The 18,381-nt window shown below is 35.5% G+C and overlaps 1 protein-coding gene across 21 annotated transcripts in view; it reads right to left on the bottom strand.

The window, feature by feature from the left end:
- Nucleotides 1-18,381, bottom strand: part of EPB41 (erythrocyte membrane protein band 4.1) — a 184,314-nt gene that overhangs the window by 97,697 nt on the left and 68,236 nt on the right. For 20 of the 21 annotated variants that reach the window (XM_087446415.1, XM_087446420.1, XM_087446418.1 and 17 more), the window contains 2 exons: nucleotides 5,822-6,299; nucleotides 1,921-2,133 (listed from right to left, as the gene is read on the bottom strand). In XM_087446415.1, coding sequence (XP_087302541.1) covers nucleotides 1,921-2,133; nucleotides 5,822-6,292 — 684 coding nt within the window. In that variant the 5' untranslated portion in view covers nucleotides 6,293-6,299. Of the gene's footprint in view, nucleotides 1-1,920; nucleotides 2,134-5,821; nucleotides 6,300-18,381 lie in introns of those variants that run through there. The other variant, XM_087446422.1, reaches the window with a different exon arrangement.

Here is an 18,381-nt window from a genome sequence, read left to right on the forward strand (position 1 = left end):
GCACCCTACGGACATTACCCTGTTGCAGTGGCTCTTTCAGCTGTGCTACAAATCATTTTCTTAATGTTTCTTTACCTAAAAAACCAAACTACTGCCACATTTTGGTACTTGTATTCCTATTTATAGGGGGTAAATATCTAACTTCAAGGTTGAGATTGAGAGTCAAAAAGTCCTGGGTCTTCCATTTATTAGCTAAACAACCTGAGTGGATTCAATTAATATTTTGGAACATTAGCTTTCTCACCTGTAAAATGATAAGAATATTTACACCTGTCCTACCTACCTACTGGAATTGTTGAAAAAAATCAAACAGGCTAATGCCTTCTGAGAAATATATTTTTAAAAACTTCAAAAAAATTAGAAATCATTTTTTGGCACAGATACACAACAGGTCCTCTTCTTAATGAGGTGAGTTATTTTTTATGACTATTAGTAATTCACATAGATGTTAATTCATTTTCAGACTTAACCCATCTACATTCTATCATTTTCTTCATTTTTTTTCCCTCTTACGTTTTCACTCTAAATGACAGAGATGATTTGGGTGTTCTTCATGTACAAGTCAAGTCCCTACTCCCTTATTCATAATGCCAAAATCCAGAAGTTCTAAAAAGTAAAAGGTTGGGGGTTTTTTTTTGGTCAGTAAACCTCATTTGAAGGCAAATTCTGACCCGAACTGTTATGAGGCTATTTATGATCTTTATTTATCCATCTTAGAATGAATCTTCATATATTTTACCATAAAAATAATGTGCTTGATCATGTGGGTACTGCTCTATACCATACTGTGTTATGAAATATGCAGAATATTACTTATTGTTTGTCTGAAATCCAAAATATTCTGAATTCTGAAACACATTTGCCCCCAAATGTTTCAGATATGAGGGACTTATATCTGGGTCTTGGTCTGAATGGAAAGAATGAGTGTGGAATAGCTTTCCCCATCTCCAAACTAGCTAGTGGTGAGGAGCAGAACGAGCAGACTCTACTAGTTACCAGGTATAGCAGCTATTTTCAAAGTACAACAGTATATTTTTCTTGACTTCTTTTTTAAAACTTGAAGAGGGAATACCTATTAATAAATATAATATTTTAGACTATTTATTTCTGCTTTGATAGATTTGCATTTGCACATAAATAATTCATATCAGAAATAATTTGTTACACACCTATGATACAAGTATATGTGAATTATATGCTTTATGAATAAAGGCTCTTATTAGTAATAATCACAATTGCTTATATATCAAGCATATCATAATTGACAATTACTGCTCTAGTTTAAAAAAATAGTTAACAGATTTTTAAGGATTTTAACTTGTCTTGAAGGAGCAAAAGAGTAACTTAATAACTCTGACATTTTTATTTAATCCTGATTCACTACTTATTCTTTCAGAAAATAATAGAGAATTTTAAGAAATGGCATTACTTGATTTACATTTTTTATATGCTACCTCATGGGGCTATAGAAATACATTGGGGCTATAGAAATACATTAAGTAAACTAAAGGTTTAGATCTGGGAGAACAGAAATGAATAGAAAGTAACTTTTTTGACAAATACAGTTACGGAGATAGCTGGACCTAATATCAGAAATTGAGACTATCCTGGGAAATTTAGTCATGGAAGGTGACTCCATAAATAATAACCCTTCTTTTATTTTAATAAAATTGTTTTTGATTATAAAAGTAACACACGCTCAATTCACAAGATTTGACAGATACAGAAAACTATGGAGAAGAAAATTAGACTAACTTATAATCCTTCTACACCTCCACTTCCAGAAAATCACTATTAACATTTCAGTCCACAGAAATAGTCATTATACTGGGTCTTATCTCAGGCCATGGCACCACTTAGCCAACCGTACATGAAACAATTTGTAAGAGTTCTGACTACTCGAAATTAAAATGCACTCACCTCCACAACACATTCATAAACTGTGTCATCCAACAAGGAAACCTTGCAATGCATGTTTCTGTGTCTTCTGGTTGACTTCTGGGAAGCTTTTAATTCTCTTTCTGCTTTAGATTCAGGACTTTCTTCTTTCACTTCTATTTTAGAGTACTCTTCAAGACCTTCTCCTTCCTTAGTTTCAAAATCTGGATCTTCTCTGCGTTCTTCCTGAGCAGGCTACATATCCATGATATTACCAAGTCAGTAATAAAGACATTTCACAAAACATGCTGTATACACTTTTACCTATAATCATGCTACCAATAAAAGTACTAACCGAAGAAGAAAAACTGTTAAAACAAATGTAAGTGACATTAAGATTAAATAATTATTTTTCTGTAAAAGATATTACGATCTCCCAAAAGATCTACAGACTCTGCAATTCTCAAAGCTTCTCAGACAGAATCTCAACTTTCAAATCAATAAGTGAAGCTTACAGGTAAACTAGAGGACGCCAATCTATTGTTCTCAGCATTATATTTTCTTCCTGACTATGCCATTATATATTAAAGTCTATCAAAACTTTCACATCTCTGCCTCATGTGCCTCAATTTTAGCAAGGCACCTTTATGAATTGCAAAATGAGATGTGATTTGTCACATATTCTAAATTTTATGAATGACTAAGAGGGGTTCTTGGGACCAATTTTAGAGCATAAAGCAACTTACGTAGTAAGCTAACAACTGTAACTACCAGTTAACTCCTTTCTACCAGGTGTCAATCATGGTAAGTGCAAAGAAGGCTCAAAGAAACGAGATAGATGAAATCTGGGTCTCTAGGTAATCATTAAATTATTCCAAAGTAATACAGGTAAGTGGGACAACACTTGGCATATACTTTCTTAGTTCCAACACAATAAAATTGCTGAAAGATTCTTAAATAAACCTCACTAATTCTTTTATTTCAAAAGAATACATGATTGACATTTAGGAAAAAGGATTTAAGGACATAGTTGGTTCCTCCATTAGATAATTGGAGGTGGTCTAAAAGGCTCCTTCCCATCCTTCATGATCCTCTTAAATGCGATTTCTTCCGAGAGGCCTTCATTGGCTATCCTATCTGTCCTATCTCCACTCTACTATTCTTCATGTCAGTATCCTGTTTGTTGCCTTCATAACTTGTATTACAACTAATTTTTTTTACTAATTATTTTTTTTAAAGATTTTATTTATTTATTTTTCCCCCCAAAGCCCCAGTAGATAGTTGCATGTCATAGCTGCACATCCTTCTAGTTGCTGTATGTGGGATGTGGCCTCAGCATGGCCGGAGAAGCGGTGCATCGGTGCACGCCTGGGATCCGAACCCGGGCCGCCAGCAGCGGAGCGCGCGCACTTAACCGCTAAGCCACGGGGCCGGCCCCAATTTTTTTTTACTACTTATTTTTTATTTACTACTTTTTTGTCTCCTCCATTAGACTATAAAGTCCATAAGAGTAGGGATCATGTTTTATAATAATAATAATGATAATAGCAAACATTTATATAGCTGGTACAATGGGCTAGTTATTGTTCTATAAGCATTAGCTATATGAATTCATTTTATCCTCATAATAACCCCATGGGGAAGGTACTATTATTATCCCCACTTGACAGAGGAGAAACTGAGGCCAGAGAAGTTAAAGTAACTTGCCTAGCGTCACACAGTTAATAAGTCACATACCAGTCTGGCTCCATAATCCATGATCTTCAACCTCTTTTCCATCTTGTAGTTTTTATTAACCAGTGTATACCCAGCTTAGGGCCTGGCACACATAGTAGGTTTTCAATAAATATTTGTTGAATGAATAAATAAATAAACATTAAAAATTGACATATGCCTTCCAAAAAATCCAAGGTACTCTGGATGAAAACTGAAGGTGCAGTCCTATAATGCAAACTCACTTTTAAAAAATCTTGGATAGAAAATGAAATTCTACTACAAATACAGAACTATGGTTAAGCAAACTAACCTTTATCCACAAGGTTCTGATCCACAAGGTTTTGACTGTAAATACTAGCTTGCAAAAGGCCTAAAATAGTTTGCTCTTTTAAACAACGTTCCCTTGAAATTTTAACAGTGCTAATTTGTTTCTTTTTCGTCATATGTAGACAAATACCTGCACACAATTTATCTCAATTCTGAATTAGTGGAGTCTCAATGAATGAGACTTTAGTTCAATCTAAAATTAACTTTGTCTGTCATCTGCTTCAACTTCAGCACAAATGCTATGATCTTTAGACAAAACAGACAAGCTCTGATTCAAACGTTAACTAAAACAAGAAACAGATTTTTCCCTACAAAGAGCAGAGGAGGAAAAAAGCAGTTAAAAACCTCTTGAAAGTACCAGGTTTCCTACAACATAATATAATTTAACTCTTTTGGTATTACTAAAATAAAATTAATGATATTAAGATATGTAGGGGGCCGGCTCCGTGGCTTAGCGGTTAAGTGCGCGCGCTCTGATGCTGGCGGCCCAGGTTCGGATCCCGGGCGCGCCCGGAGGCACCACTTCTCCGTCCAACGCGAGGCCGAGTCCCACGTACAGCAACTAGAAGGATGTGAACCTATGACATACAACTATCTACTGGGGCTTTGGGGGGAAAAAAATGAATAAATAAAATCTTTAAAAAAAAAAAAAAAAAAAAGATATGTAGGGATTCTTTGCTTTTACTGTTCAGGTTTATTAACTGAGTAATAGTAACTAATATTTATGGAGTGTTTATTATATGCCAGGCAATGTCTTAAGAGCTTTACATGTTCATCTCTTTTAATCCTCATAATAGTCAAATAAGGTGGATATTATTATCCTCATTGTACAGAGGAGGAAACTGATAAAGCAAAAAGTGTCACTTCTCTATGATTTGAACCCTCTGGTCTGATTCAATAGCCTGCATTTTTAACTATTACTCTATATAGTAAATCTTGTTTCCAACCTTGATTCACTAACATCAAGTGCATAATTACAACTTTACCCTAAATTTTACTCTTAGCACTTTTAATATACAAGTAATATTTCTAGAAATACATGTAATATTTTTAGAAAATTATAACAAAACTGTATAGCCCAAACCTGAGATAGGACTTGTACTTTTAACAATGCAGATAATGCTCACATGTTTCAAGAAATGAAAAGACTTTGAAAATACTCTTAATTTGTAGATATTAAGGCTGAAAACAAACGAGATTCCTAGAAAATAGTTTGAGTTACAGTACTAATATTTTCCCATGTTTTTTGGACAGATGAAGAAATTGATAACTCATGTTTAGTTTAACTACACTGTGACACAATTAAGTCCCCAAGCTACTACACATTACAAAGGTGAAATAAAGAGCTAGACTTCCTCATCTATATCTTACACTTTGTGGTCTAGTTGGAGAATATGATCTAGTTGGAGAAAATGGCAAAAATAAGGCAGGCATGGCTCAAACTTATCACATACCTCTGGATGGCTTGAATCTATCACAGGGCTTTTATGAAGATTTCCATAAAAGAACCATGTTTGCTGATAACTATCCCATTCCTAATAATTCCACCAAAATGAACTCTAAAATGCCTCAATTCTTTTCCCCCTTTTATTAAAAATCTTGGACTTGTTCTATTATTACAGCAAAATGGTATCTAGGCTGACTAGATTCATTTGATAAATTCTTTTCGTTAATTTTGTTTTCTTTGATTTATATAATATAAATATCTTTTTAAAAATCAAGTTTCCATTGACTATATTAATTTCTTTAGAGGAAAACTCCAAAGCTTCATGTTACTTATTACTATCAATGCGTAAATCAATGGGCCAGGAAAAAAGAAAACTAAATGTTCTTAAATGAAAAATAAGGTGTCTAACCTACCTTCATTATATCTGCCTCCCACACGTTTGCACATCCTTACCTGTGTTTCTGCACTGCTTACTGAATGAAGATCCAAGGATGGGTCTGTTTTGAGTTCAGGTTCAGGAGCTGCAATTGGGGCCTTTAAAATGATCTCTTCATCAAGACTGGTTCCAAATTCTATCTCTTTCTGACCCCCTTCACCTTTCTCTTTAGCAGACTGTACTTCTCTGCCTTCTTCCTCAGAGAACTGAGATTTAGGCCTTTTGAGAAATGAGGAGAACAGCCGTGACAGGCCCCTGTTTTCTGATGTCCGCTCCTTGATCTTGGTCAAGTCTTCATGTGTAGGAGTGTCTCCATTAGATGTTTTGAGCTTCTGCTCACACTGATTATCTCCCTCAGCTGCCGCTTGAGAAGTCTCTTCCGGCTGAGTTTCTTGTTGGCCTGAGTTTGTGGCTCCCTCTCCCTCTTCGTTCTGTTGTTGATGCTGTGAATTTTCAGCTTCAGCCGCTAAACTCTTTTCTGTTGTCATGATGTTGCTATTAAAAAGAAGATGGAAAAGGGAGGCTCTTATAAGCAAAACACATTACTGTAGGCAAAACCCTAAATCAGGTCAAGTGTGCCAAAATTAATATATTCAGGTATTTAATCTCCAACAGACAGTACTCCAGTCCATTAAACATGAGATTTCCCATTAAAATACAAAAATATCTTACCTATACATCCTGAATAAATTATTAATGCCTTGACTTGCTAAAGATATACACAGAAAAATTAGCTTAAAATAGTACCCCCTGAAGCCACCTTAGTGAAATGCATCATATTTAAATTCAATGCTGAGAACTGTATAAAGCAAATATAGTTTTATCTTTCCTACAAAAGGATCTTATTTGTATACTGTCCCTTGAGGATATCAATCTGAAGGTGCAAGGTTTGCAGGAATTATTCTTTGCAAAATTCTCTACATCCTAAGAGATGATGAGATTAAAAAGTTCCCCAACTCTTTATTATTCTTTTTCTTCATATTTCTTAGAATGCCCAGTCTTCTCTATTAAGAACAGCAAAGGCAGAATTCTGATCCTTTGTTATCAGATTTGACAACAGCAATGACAAGGACACAATTAAAATAATCGTTAAAGACTTTCTGAGGTTTTCTTCTTCTTTTTTTTTTTTTTGATGAGGAAGATCAGCCCTGAGCTAACATCCGTGCTAATCCTCCTCTTTTTGCTGAGGAAGACCGGCTCTGAGCTAACATCTATTGCCAATCCTTCTCCTTTTTTTTCCCCAAAGCCCCAGTAGATAGTTGTATGTCATAGTTGCACATCCTTCTAGTTGCTGTATGTGGGACGCGGCCTCAGCATGGCCGGAGAAGCGGTGCATCGGTGCGCGCCCGGGATCCGAACCTGGGCCGCCAGTAGCGGAGCGCGAGCACTTAACCGCTAAGCCACTGGGCCGGCCCCAGAATTCCTCAGGTTTTCAAGTTACAATACTGAATTACAGCCTCTTGCAGAAGCATCCTACTTCAAGTTCTTTAAGACCTTTTTTCCTTCTGACAAATATGATTTTGAATGCTCAGCATTTTTAAGAGTAAGCAGTAAAACTACTACAATAGAGAAGAATAGAGAAATAACAGAGAAAAATAAAGAAACAAAATAGAGAAGAAAATTTTAGAAAGCAGACATTGATTCAATTGTAGAAGAGGAGAAAATAGGCTGTAGACCTCACATATTTCAAACTTGTTGGTTTTTAGCCTCTTGATCTCAAAATCCCAGTGTTATTAGTCGAGTCTCACAATAATAGACAAAGAGTATTGTTATATCTAGTTTACTAAAGAATAACCAACACACAAGGGAACTTTTGAGACACTAGGCCATGAAGTTGACTACTGATGATCTTACACTTTGAGTCACTGCTATATCTAAAAGTACTCCACTCAAAATGCAGCATTTACATTGTCTTCGCATCTGCTCTATACCATTTAGATGAAGTAATTTTATTTGGATGTTAATAATCCGAATTAAGGAATTCTATTTAGCTCATTCCCTCCTCAGGCCCTTCACACTTGCTGTTCTCTCTACCTATGATGTTCTTCTCCTGGCTATTTGAAGGCTATCATTACTGTCTCAGCTCAGATGTCACCTCCTTGGAGAGGCCACCCCCCACACCCTATCTAAAGTAGTGGCCCTCCCTCCTCCAGATGGCCTCACAGTGCTACTGCACTTATTATTATCTACAATTATCCTGTTAACTTACTTGTGTACTGGTTTATTCTCCTTCTCTCTTTTTCCCTCCCCCAGCTAAAATGTAAGTTCCATGTGGACAGAACAGTACCTAGCACATTATAGGTATCAATCAAAGTTTGTTGAATGAATTAATTTCAACTGAATATACATGACAAATACAAACTGTTCTCTAAATTTATTCAAGTAAATTTACTTCAAATACATGACATTCATTCATTCACTCAACAAATACTAGTCAAGCACCTAGCACAGGTCCCATGCTAGATGCTAAGGATACAACACTAAATAAAACAAAATGACAAGATCTATGCCACCATGGAGTTTATATTCTTGATTCAAGTTGAACCAGTGTAATGAAAAAAAATTCAAGAGAACTCATACTTATGATATGAGCTAAATCTAAATAGTGTATAAATGGAACAAAGCAGTGAAAAGAGAAGGAAGCTAATGGTACTGCACACTGTTTTTATGTCAGGCCCCATATCAGGGGCATCATCTACATTATCTCAATTAAGCCTTTCAACAACTCTGCAAGGGAAAGAGGAATCACCTAATCTTATAGTGAGGAAATCAAAACTCAGAAAGTAACCTGCCCAAGATCACACTGCTAGTAGGTGGCAAATCCCTGTAAGTGGTATTTAAATAAATAAAAGTATATTAATGAAGGAAAAGTCTTTATGTGGGCTCTTACTGATGACCTACTCAAATTATTTTAAGCATTAAAGATATTTTAAGCAATAAAAATATTTACAGAAGCATGTTTTCTAGTCTCATTTACTAAGTCATCAAAATTACTCTGTGCTAATAAAATATGCAATTTAGTCCTTATAAACACTACTTAAAACACTTACCAATCAATATACATTCTTAATTTATTATCCCTGGGTGAGATACACTTGCACTTAAATAAAAGAAATAAAATTTCTTCAATTCTTCCTCATATTAGGAGTAGGCAATTGATTTCTTCAAAATTATTTTTCTTTAATCACTAAATAATCAAACTTGACCCAGAATGAAAATCTGGATATCAAACCACCAGTTATTCTAAAAGAGTAATGATTCGATTTGAGAGCACTAGTTTACCTAATACTTCCTTTGCAAAAATAAACAAGAGGACAGGCTGAGAATTTAGCACTATTTTCCACGGATTTCAGATATGACTTTACTATTCACCTTACTGAAAAGGAACGGAAACCACGTCTACATTAAAATTTCCCTACACAACAGACTTTACAACAAGGTATCTCATAAAGATCTATAAAAACAGTTAGAAACCTTTCGTGAAAGTTTTAGCAGACATGAAAATCATCTAAACCCCACTTCTAACAGTCTTTTACTTGTATCTTTCAACGAATAAAGAGAATTTAATCTTCCTTTTTACAATTTTCCTCTTACAGTTTTAAAAATAGAAAAGATCTAAGGATATTCCTATAATTGCTTTCATATGAAAGAGTGTCTTATACTCATTCAGCTACTTTCTTAGACGTAAGTACTCAAATGTTAAAAAACAAAAACACACAGATGGTAACAACCCATATGCTACATGTGTGCTTGTCAAACTTTAATGTGCATCAAATCACCTAGCAATCTTGTTAAAATACAGGTCCTGATGCAGCATGTCTAGAAGGGGTCTGATACTCTCCATTTCTAACAAGCTCCCAGGTGGTGCCAATGCTGCTGGGCCACTGACCACACTTTGAGTAGCGAGGCATACAAAACCAATGTGACTTTGGGAACATACTCAAAATGCCTAAGAAACACAGATGGCAAAAATCTACTTGTAGAAAGTGGAATATGAACAGTGAGAAATATTTGACACAATAAATGCTCAACAAATGCTTGCTGAATTAATGAATGAAGCAAAGAATGCAACATATTATTAAGCGTAGAAGCTGAACCATTAACATTTTTTAGAACTCTTTCTGCCACTTAATAAAAAGTTAATTGAAAATTTTAACGCTATTGCTGTGGCAATTCTAAGTTGTCCATGTAGCCATGACATTTGCCCAGAGGCAGTATTCTGGGTATCTCCACCATTCATATGATCTCTTCGCCACATTTAGGAAGGAATGATCAAGACATACGAATAAAGAATTAGAGAATAACATCTATCAGTGCAAAACTAATACATTTTGCCACATAATTGGACATGTAAAAAACAAGCTGAACATAAGCAAAGAACAGATGAGAACACAATATAAGGAACAGGCACACAAGCAAAGGGGCAAAAGAATTCTGTTGGAACATATTGAAACCAACCTCAAGTAATATCACATATTAAATGCAAGAGAGCAATCAGGAAATCAGACAACGCAATATTCAGCAGAGAGGCTACAATTCAGTGTATGCAAGGAAAAATAGATTAAAATGAATTATTAAGGACAGTTTTCATGCATGTTCTTTCCAGCGATGCACACACAGGTGACAATGCTATTAGTAAGAGCCTCAAAGGCAAAGGGGAGTGGGGTAGGGAGAGAATATAAAATGAAACCGATAAGCCAGGCACACATCTCCAGTTAGCTCTGAGGCTGATCAGAAGTAAACAAATAAAATATAAATAGCAAAAAGGAAAAATCCTATGGGACATTTACTAAAAGCTCAAACAAACTCTTCCTGACAAATCTGTTATACATGCAGCCAAGCTCTTCACATTACAAATGATAGGATGGGTAACCAGAGGAAAAGATACAAAGTCAAGCAGCAAAGACAGCCTAAATGCTCTACAAACAGGCCCTTCCTGTGTAAATGATACTCTTTTCATTCTGGAAACAAAATGCAAAAGGAGGTATCTGTTCACTACTTAATGTCAGAAAGAGGTCTTTTGATTAAAAAAAAAAATGGGGCCAGCCTGGTGGTGTAGTGGTTAAGTTCACATGTTCTGCTTCAGCAGCCCAGGGTTCGCCAGTTCAGATCCTGGGCATGGACCTTCTCACCAGTCATCAAGCCACACTGAGGCGGCGTCCCAGAAAAAAGAAAAAAGAGGAGATTGGCAACAGATGTTAGCTCAGGGCCAATCTTCCTCAAAAAAATAAAAATCAAAAATCAAAAAAAAACAGCAGAGCACTGAAGACAAAGTGATGAGTTCCCATTCCATCTTAATCCTAATCCTCCAAACCCTAGGAATTATACCCCATCTGGCATCAAAGATACACTTGTTTTAACAATGTGCATGTGTTGAATTCAGGAAAATTAGATCTTTAAAAACCTGATACTGAGCAGATTGCAATGGCTGGACGACATCTTTCATCTCTTTTTTATCTCTTTCTAACATTAGTACAGTCAGTGCTCTATTAATGCTTCTTGGGGGGAAACTGTAAAAACACTATAGTTTGGCACCATTAAGAAAATTTCCCTTAAAATCACCATTTAGGGATGAAGTTTAATGATGTATTGGTAATACTCTTCATATTAGCTCACTGAACATCCATCAATGTTTACTGAGTGCTAATCATATATAAGGTTTGGGCTTGGCTCTTTGAGAGGGACCAAAAAAGAATAACACATAGTTCTTAAGGCGATGAGACATATATACAAATAACTAAAACATGAGGCAGTACCTGTGCTTAATCAGACAAGGCCTCATGAGTGGAACCAATTAAGCACTACAGAAGCATAAAGTAAGAACTTTCAACTAAAGTGATCACAAAAACCCGCACGGAAAAGGTGGTTTCTAAGTCAGGCTTTGAAGGATGAGTATAAGATATCAACAGAAAGAAACTTGAAGTGCGAACGGCAAATGGAATTCCAGACAAGGGAACTGGCATTAGTCAGAATATTGTAGCTATTCAGGAACTAGTAAGAAGTTCAGACTGGTTGGAATAGGGGTACAAAAGGGAAGTAGAAGGAAGTAAGGTTAGAATAGATTTAACATTTAAAATTAATTCAAACTGAAATAATAATAATAATAGTAGCTACCATTTATGAGTACCTACTAAATACCAGACATTATTCTACATACTTTACCATATTATCTTACAACCATTCTATAAGGTAGGTGTTTTCATTTCCCAGATAAATAAACAGGCTTTGGGAGGTTAAAATATTTGCCTCAGATCACAGAACTAAGCCACGCTTTAATGAAACTATTAACAGAGTACAGGGTTGGTGATTTTACTGTAAATTCCCAGGATATAAAACTTGGTGCTTCAGATGCTTCTACCTCACCATTCTCTGCTAAAGAAGCCCCTATCTGTTGAGAATTTATAGACAGACTATTCAATCTGGCCAAGACCACCTCTATTCCCACCAGTTTCAAGTCCCCACTCATTTACATATTTCTCTTTCCATAGAGTGTATGTGACGGTGGAATGGGGAGACAGGGAAAGACAAGCAAAGAAGACAGATTATGAAAGAACTTGAAAAACATGCTAAACAGTTCAGACTTAATCCTGAAGGCAGTGGAGAACCGTAGAAGGTTTTTAAACAAGGAGGTGAGTAAACAAAGTAGAAGCAAGAAAGGCTAGAGGCAGAGAGAAACCCAACAAAAGATTGGGTAAATTCAGGTTATCAGTGAATAAATTCACAATGGGAATCCCTGGGGAAGCTGAAACCAACACTGGGCAAAGAAACTTGAAAAGCTTTGCAACCAAGGCCTAAGAACAAATGTCCTCCTTAGTTTCCCTAGCTTACTCTCATTAGCATGCCTCTCATTAATCCAGGCAGTTTCATGTCTGAGCCTGAAGGCATTTTTATAACACATCTTCCTTGGACCACTCTGATAAATGGCTTAATAAAAGAGGTATAGCAATAGAACCAAAACAGGAAAGAGAAAGGAAGAGAGATGGATATCTCACAGGCATCTCAATACAACACGTTCAAAATTAAACTCTTGATTCTTTTTCCTATCCCAGTAAATGGCTCAATCATGCCACCCAGTAGCTCAAACCAGAAACCTAAGCACCATTCTTTTCTGAGCCTTCTCCATTTCCCTTTCCAATCAAATCCACCCATTAGTCTTACAGAATTGACCTCCAAAATATATCTAGACGCAGTCCACTTTTCACCTTCTCTAACTACAACCATGCTTGTGCAAGCCTCCTTCATGTGTCTGTCACCTGAACTACAGGTTCTTGAACGATCTCACCAACCTCACCTTGTTCCACTTTCCTCCTTGCATCTCTACTCTAGTAACACCAGCCAAGTGCTTTCCCGGCTTAAGACATTTGTGCACGCCATTTCCTTGGACTGGAACACACCCCATTCCCTGCAACAAGTCTGGTTTCTTCTTATACTTCAAGTTTCAGCTTGAATAATTCCTCCTCAAAACAACCTTCCCTGGCTGCCATAATATCTACATGAGTCTCCCCATAAGTCCTCTCCCCAGTTCTCCATCCCAGAACCTATTTACTTCCTTTACAGAACTTCTCTCAATATATAAGAACATACTTGTCTACCTGTTTAATGTCTGTCTTTCTTACTCCATCACGACCAACTACATTGTAATATCCACGACAGAAGGGCTATTTTCCCTTCCACGGTATACCTAGCACTTAGCACAGAACTTGTGCTACCAGGCACAGAACCTAGTATTGAGCACAGAACCCAGCACCTAGCATAGAACACTGCAGGTACTCAATAAATATTTGTTTAGTAAATGAAGAAATATAAGGAAAATAACAACTTAGGTTTAATCATATCAATTGTACATATACAGGATGGGAGGTTATCCAATTTGACAAGTTCATAAGAAAGGGTGTTAAGTTCTTAACTGAACATGCTCCAACAGAGATAAAATTGTAAAACAGTTAACAATCTTTAACTGCATTTATAGATTTACAGTGACCAGAGCATTTTTGACTCTTCGACATATATTTTCTGAGAACGTTGTGATGTTCTAGGCAGTAAGATAAGTAGTACAGCTACAACAGTGAGAAAGACAGACACAGTCCCTGATCTCCTGGGCTTCACTCTTCATGCAGAAGATCATGGAAAGTAACAACCCCTCAGTTCTCACTATTTATATTACATCTTAAATCTTATATTCAGTTCTGGGCAGTTTATTTTAAACCAGAATTTGCACAAAGAAGAGACAGAAGATGCTGGGATTTGAAACCATCATAAGGTAAATAACTGAAAGATATTGGAATGCTTAGCCTAAAGAAAGAGAATCAAAAGCAGGGAGATGACTGTTGCTCTCACAAATTTCAAGAGCTGCCAAATTCTATGTGATTCCTAAGGGCAAAACTCAGATTAGTCTGTGGAAATTACAAAGACACAGTTTTCATCTCACTAAAGTAAAAAGAAGAAATTACTAACGATTAGAGATATCTAATAATTAAATGGACTCATTAGGAATAATGAGCTTACTATCACTGTAAATATTCACTCAGAAGCTGAATGACCATCTGCCAGGGATGCCAGAGAAAGGGGTTTTCCATTAAGTGGGTCCTTATATTAACTGACCTCTAAGGTCCTATCCAATGTGAAGATTTCACAGATAGGAAGGAAGATAAGGAAGAAAAGAAAAGGGACATTAGAATAGTGATGTTATTGGGTTATTTTTTAAAGGCTATATTTTAAAGTCAGAGTTATCATTTGGATTAGAAGAGTAAGGGGGAAAAAATAGAAAAATAAAAGATAAAAGACTCTTTCATTTCTAGAATCCAGTGGTACTCTTTTAGGCAGAAAGAAAAAAATGTTCAAGTATTGAAGTTTCAAAAAAATATGCTGGAAAATAGTTTGTTTCCCAATAAAATCAATCCCCTCAAAACCACAGGAAAGTGTGTTTACTTTATAACTCAATTTAAGTATGCTAATTAGCACTTGTAGAAAAATAGGATAACCACTCATGTGGTTTCCAGATAAAAATGATTTTAAAATATACAAAAGAGTTTCTTCATGATTCTCCCTCCATCCTCCTGAAATTATTTGGACCTTCAACTACTCCTTATATAGATTTTTAAAGAATATTTGCCATACCAAGTGAATCAGGAATGTCACTCAGCATGAACATGCTGTTTTCAATAACTTCGTTTTTAATTTAAGTCATTTCTATGGTGACTAACACCATTGAATCAACTCATTGAAAGATATTTTTAAATAAACAAACTCTTACTCCTCTCCTTCTACAAAGACCAAAAAATGTTCTTTACTTCTCCATAGAATTCAAGCATGTACTTAGACAATGTCTAGACATATTCTAAAAGTACACCACCTGGACCTTCCCAAAGAATACACTACTCCCGTAATTATTAGGCATCACTGAGGAAGATGCGAGGCAAAAAAATTCATTTTCTATAGAACTGAGTTTTACTCCTTGTTTAAGTGACAAAATGTGTTTGGTTAGCCATTCTGAATGGAAATCTTTATAAAATGAATTATATGCTTCTTTTTTCATTTTAAAAATCTATAGAACATAATTAAACTTTTATTGATTTAGTTATCATTATGTACCTCAATTACTGCACAGTGCTAATGTCCTCAAGGGCTACTAAAGTCTATAGGAATGGTGAATTCTGCCACAAGGATATCTGAGTACTGTGCTTTTTTATTTTTTATCATCTGCCTTTAATAGTTTTCCTGTTTGTTCATTTGCAGAATTAACTCACATTTCTTGCTGATGTCAAGGTGGCCTGGTGGCCTGCCAACAAGTAGCTTCCAACATCTCCTCTCCTAATCTGCTATTTGCTAATCTACCATTGACTAAGAAACCAAATAGCCAAGTGTGTTAAAATTGTGTCTAAAATAAGAGTAAGTGCTAAGGAAGAGTAAGACTAATGCTTCACATTACTGGAATAATTTCAACACAGGGATTTTACGAAATCTATTTTAGCCCTTCAAATACCATATATGAACCTACTTTGAGGTTCCCATTATATTGTGACTAGTTGAGGCTGTTAGATAAGTGACCTTCAGATAATCACACCAATATAACAACCATTCTCTTTCTTTACAAGTAGAGATCAAAAGTCTTTAATGCTATTATTTACATAAGGTGTTTTGTTCATATAAATTGTTCTGGAAAACAAAAAACAAAGTAATAGTTTAGTCCAAAAATGTAATAGAAAGGGAGGAGAACCACTTGATAGCATCAAAAATCTCAAGGTAAATACAAACAAAATCTGAAAATTTCTAGCTATGAAGGGGTTTTAGCTAAGACTATGGAACTTTTCTTACACTCTTATTTTTATTTTATTATCTTAAAGCCAATTCCATCTAGCAATATTTACTAATTTCTAAACTTAAGAAATTCCCCAAGATTTATTATATTTGTAAATATTACCTCCAACAGAAAACGACACTAAATGAACTGAATATCCAATGTGATGTGATTAGAATACAAGTATGAACCAGAAACTTGCATTGGATCATGGCTTGTTTTAGCAAATATTCTGAAGATTGGAATAGATGCTGTGGTTGTCTCCTACCACTCATAATGTGAAAAATACACTATAGACCAGAAGATATAATGCTTTCTTACACAGCTTTAACTCTGGCACAAAGACAAGATTTAATAAGGTGGAGTATTTCAAATAACCTGCTCTTTGCTAAAAGCATTCAATAAAACTATTTATTTATTTATTTTTGTGAGGAAGATCAGCCCTGAGCTAACATCCACACCAATCCTCCTCTTTTTGCTGAGGAAGACCGGCCCTGAGCTAACATCCATTGCCAATCCTCCTCCTTTTTTTTTTTTTTCCTTTTTCTCCCCAAAGCCCCAGTAGATAGTTGTATGTCATAGTTGCACATCCTTCTAGTTGCTGTATGTGGGACGCCGCCTCAGCATGGCCTGACAAGTAGTGCGTCAGTGCGCGCCTGGGATCTGAACCCAGGCCGCCAGTAGCGGAGCGCACGCACTTAAACGCTAAGCCACGGGGCTGGCCCCCCCAATAAAATTATTGACTAAGCTTGATGACATTTTTCTCTCTCAGAAGGGAAGGCCCCTATTGTTATATACTTAATTCCAAGCAATAAAGAATAACTTGTTGGTCACATGAACATATCAGGAACTTTGGCAAAAAATAATAATTTCACAAAGTTTTCATAATGAGAAAAGAGGTAGGTCATAGTCAAATACGTAAGCTTATTATAAACAAATTTTTTAAATAGTTAAAGAAAAGTAAGGCATGCTTGCACGGTCAAGGAGTCTACAAGAATATAGAACTTGTAAGGATAAGGCAATTCTAGAAAGTGAAGTTCATTCACTACATATAAGTGCCAGGTTCTTCTCCAGGCCCTGGGGATATGGCAGTGAAATTTTCTCTATATAATCAGAAATTTTTAGAAAAATATGAAGAAAGTATTAAAGATACAGTAATGAACAGCAAGGAGAATATGAGGACATATGTAGAATAATAAAGCTTTTAAAATAGTATTACAAAGGAATACTTTGTATTCCTAATAAAATAGGATATTATTATTATTTTTTTTATTCCCAATAAAAATAATGGCCAAAAGACTAAGACCCACTAAAAGATGGAGCTAAAACAAAAAAACTTCTCAAAATGGCAAAAAAGAAAGAGGGGGGAAGAAAGGGAGAAAGAAAGGAAGGTCAAATTCAGACAACAGCTTGAGATAAAAACAGAATAGTGTTAATATGTGTCAGGGACAAAATTACCTCTACTCTTTCAAACCAAACAATATAAAGAAGGATTTACAACCAAAGACAGTTCAGGCTAGTATAGGTAACCTTGCACATTAAAATATGTTTAGTTCTCCAGTCCCAGAAAAACTGTATTTCAAAGTTCAGAAGTAACTTGCAAAATTTGATCTCAGATTCACTAACATATCATGAGTCCTTACCAAATTTGCAGCTAGTATGATTGAATCATAGCTCAAAAATATCTCAAGCTGGAAAGAGGGACCAAAACCAAAGTGGAATTTAAAAGAAATAATTACAAAGAAAAAAAAGTGTAAACAAATGTCCATAAATCAGAGAACAGATGAATAAATTAAATTCATAGGATGGAAACCATAGTAGTGAAAATGAACTAGAACTATACACATCAACATAGATGAATCTCACGTTTGATGAAAAAAGCAGACTGAAGAATATATTTTGTGTAATACTGCTTATATAAAATAGAAAAACATTCAGTATCCCAGCCATAGGTCTCATCCTTTCAGATGTCCCATAATACAATTCTCCAAGCACCATCCACTTAATTGTTACAGCCATAGTTGGGCTGTCAAGTATCTTATATGTAACAATTGTCCTTTGCAATTTATTCTGCTGAACTGAAATTTCACTTTTAATACACAATCGCCTATATTTGAAAGGAAAATTGAGAGTGGGCGTATGTATATGTAATAAGATATTTATAACACTCTAACTTCCTGATAGTTGGCATCATATAAATCAGTTCCAATCCCAGGAATTCCCAACTTGATACATTTTCCATTAAGCGTGCACGTGCACATGTGCACACACACAACCGAC

Source organism: Ceratotherium simum, chromosome 22 (genome assembly GCF_057802395.1).
Source record: "Ceratotherium simum simum isolate JZ-2026a chromosome 22, ASM5780239v1, whole genome shotgun sequence".
Lineage (NCBI taxonomy): Eukaryota > Metazoa > Chordata > Mammalia > Perissodactyla > Rhinocerotidae > Ceratotherium > Ceratotherium simum.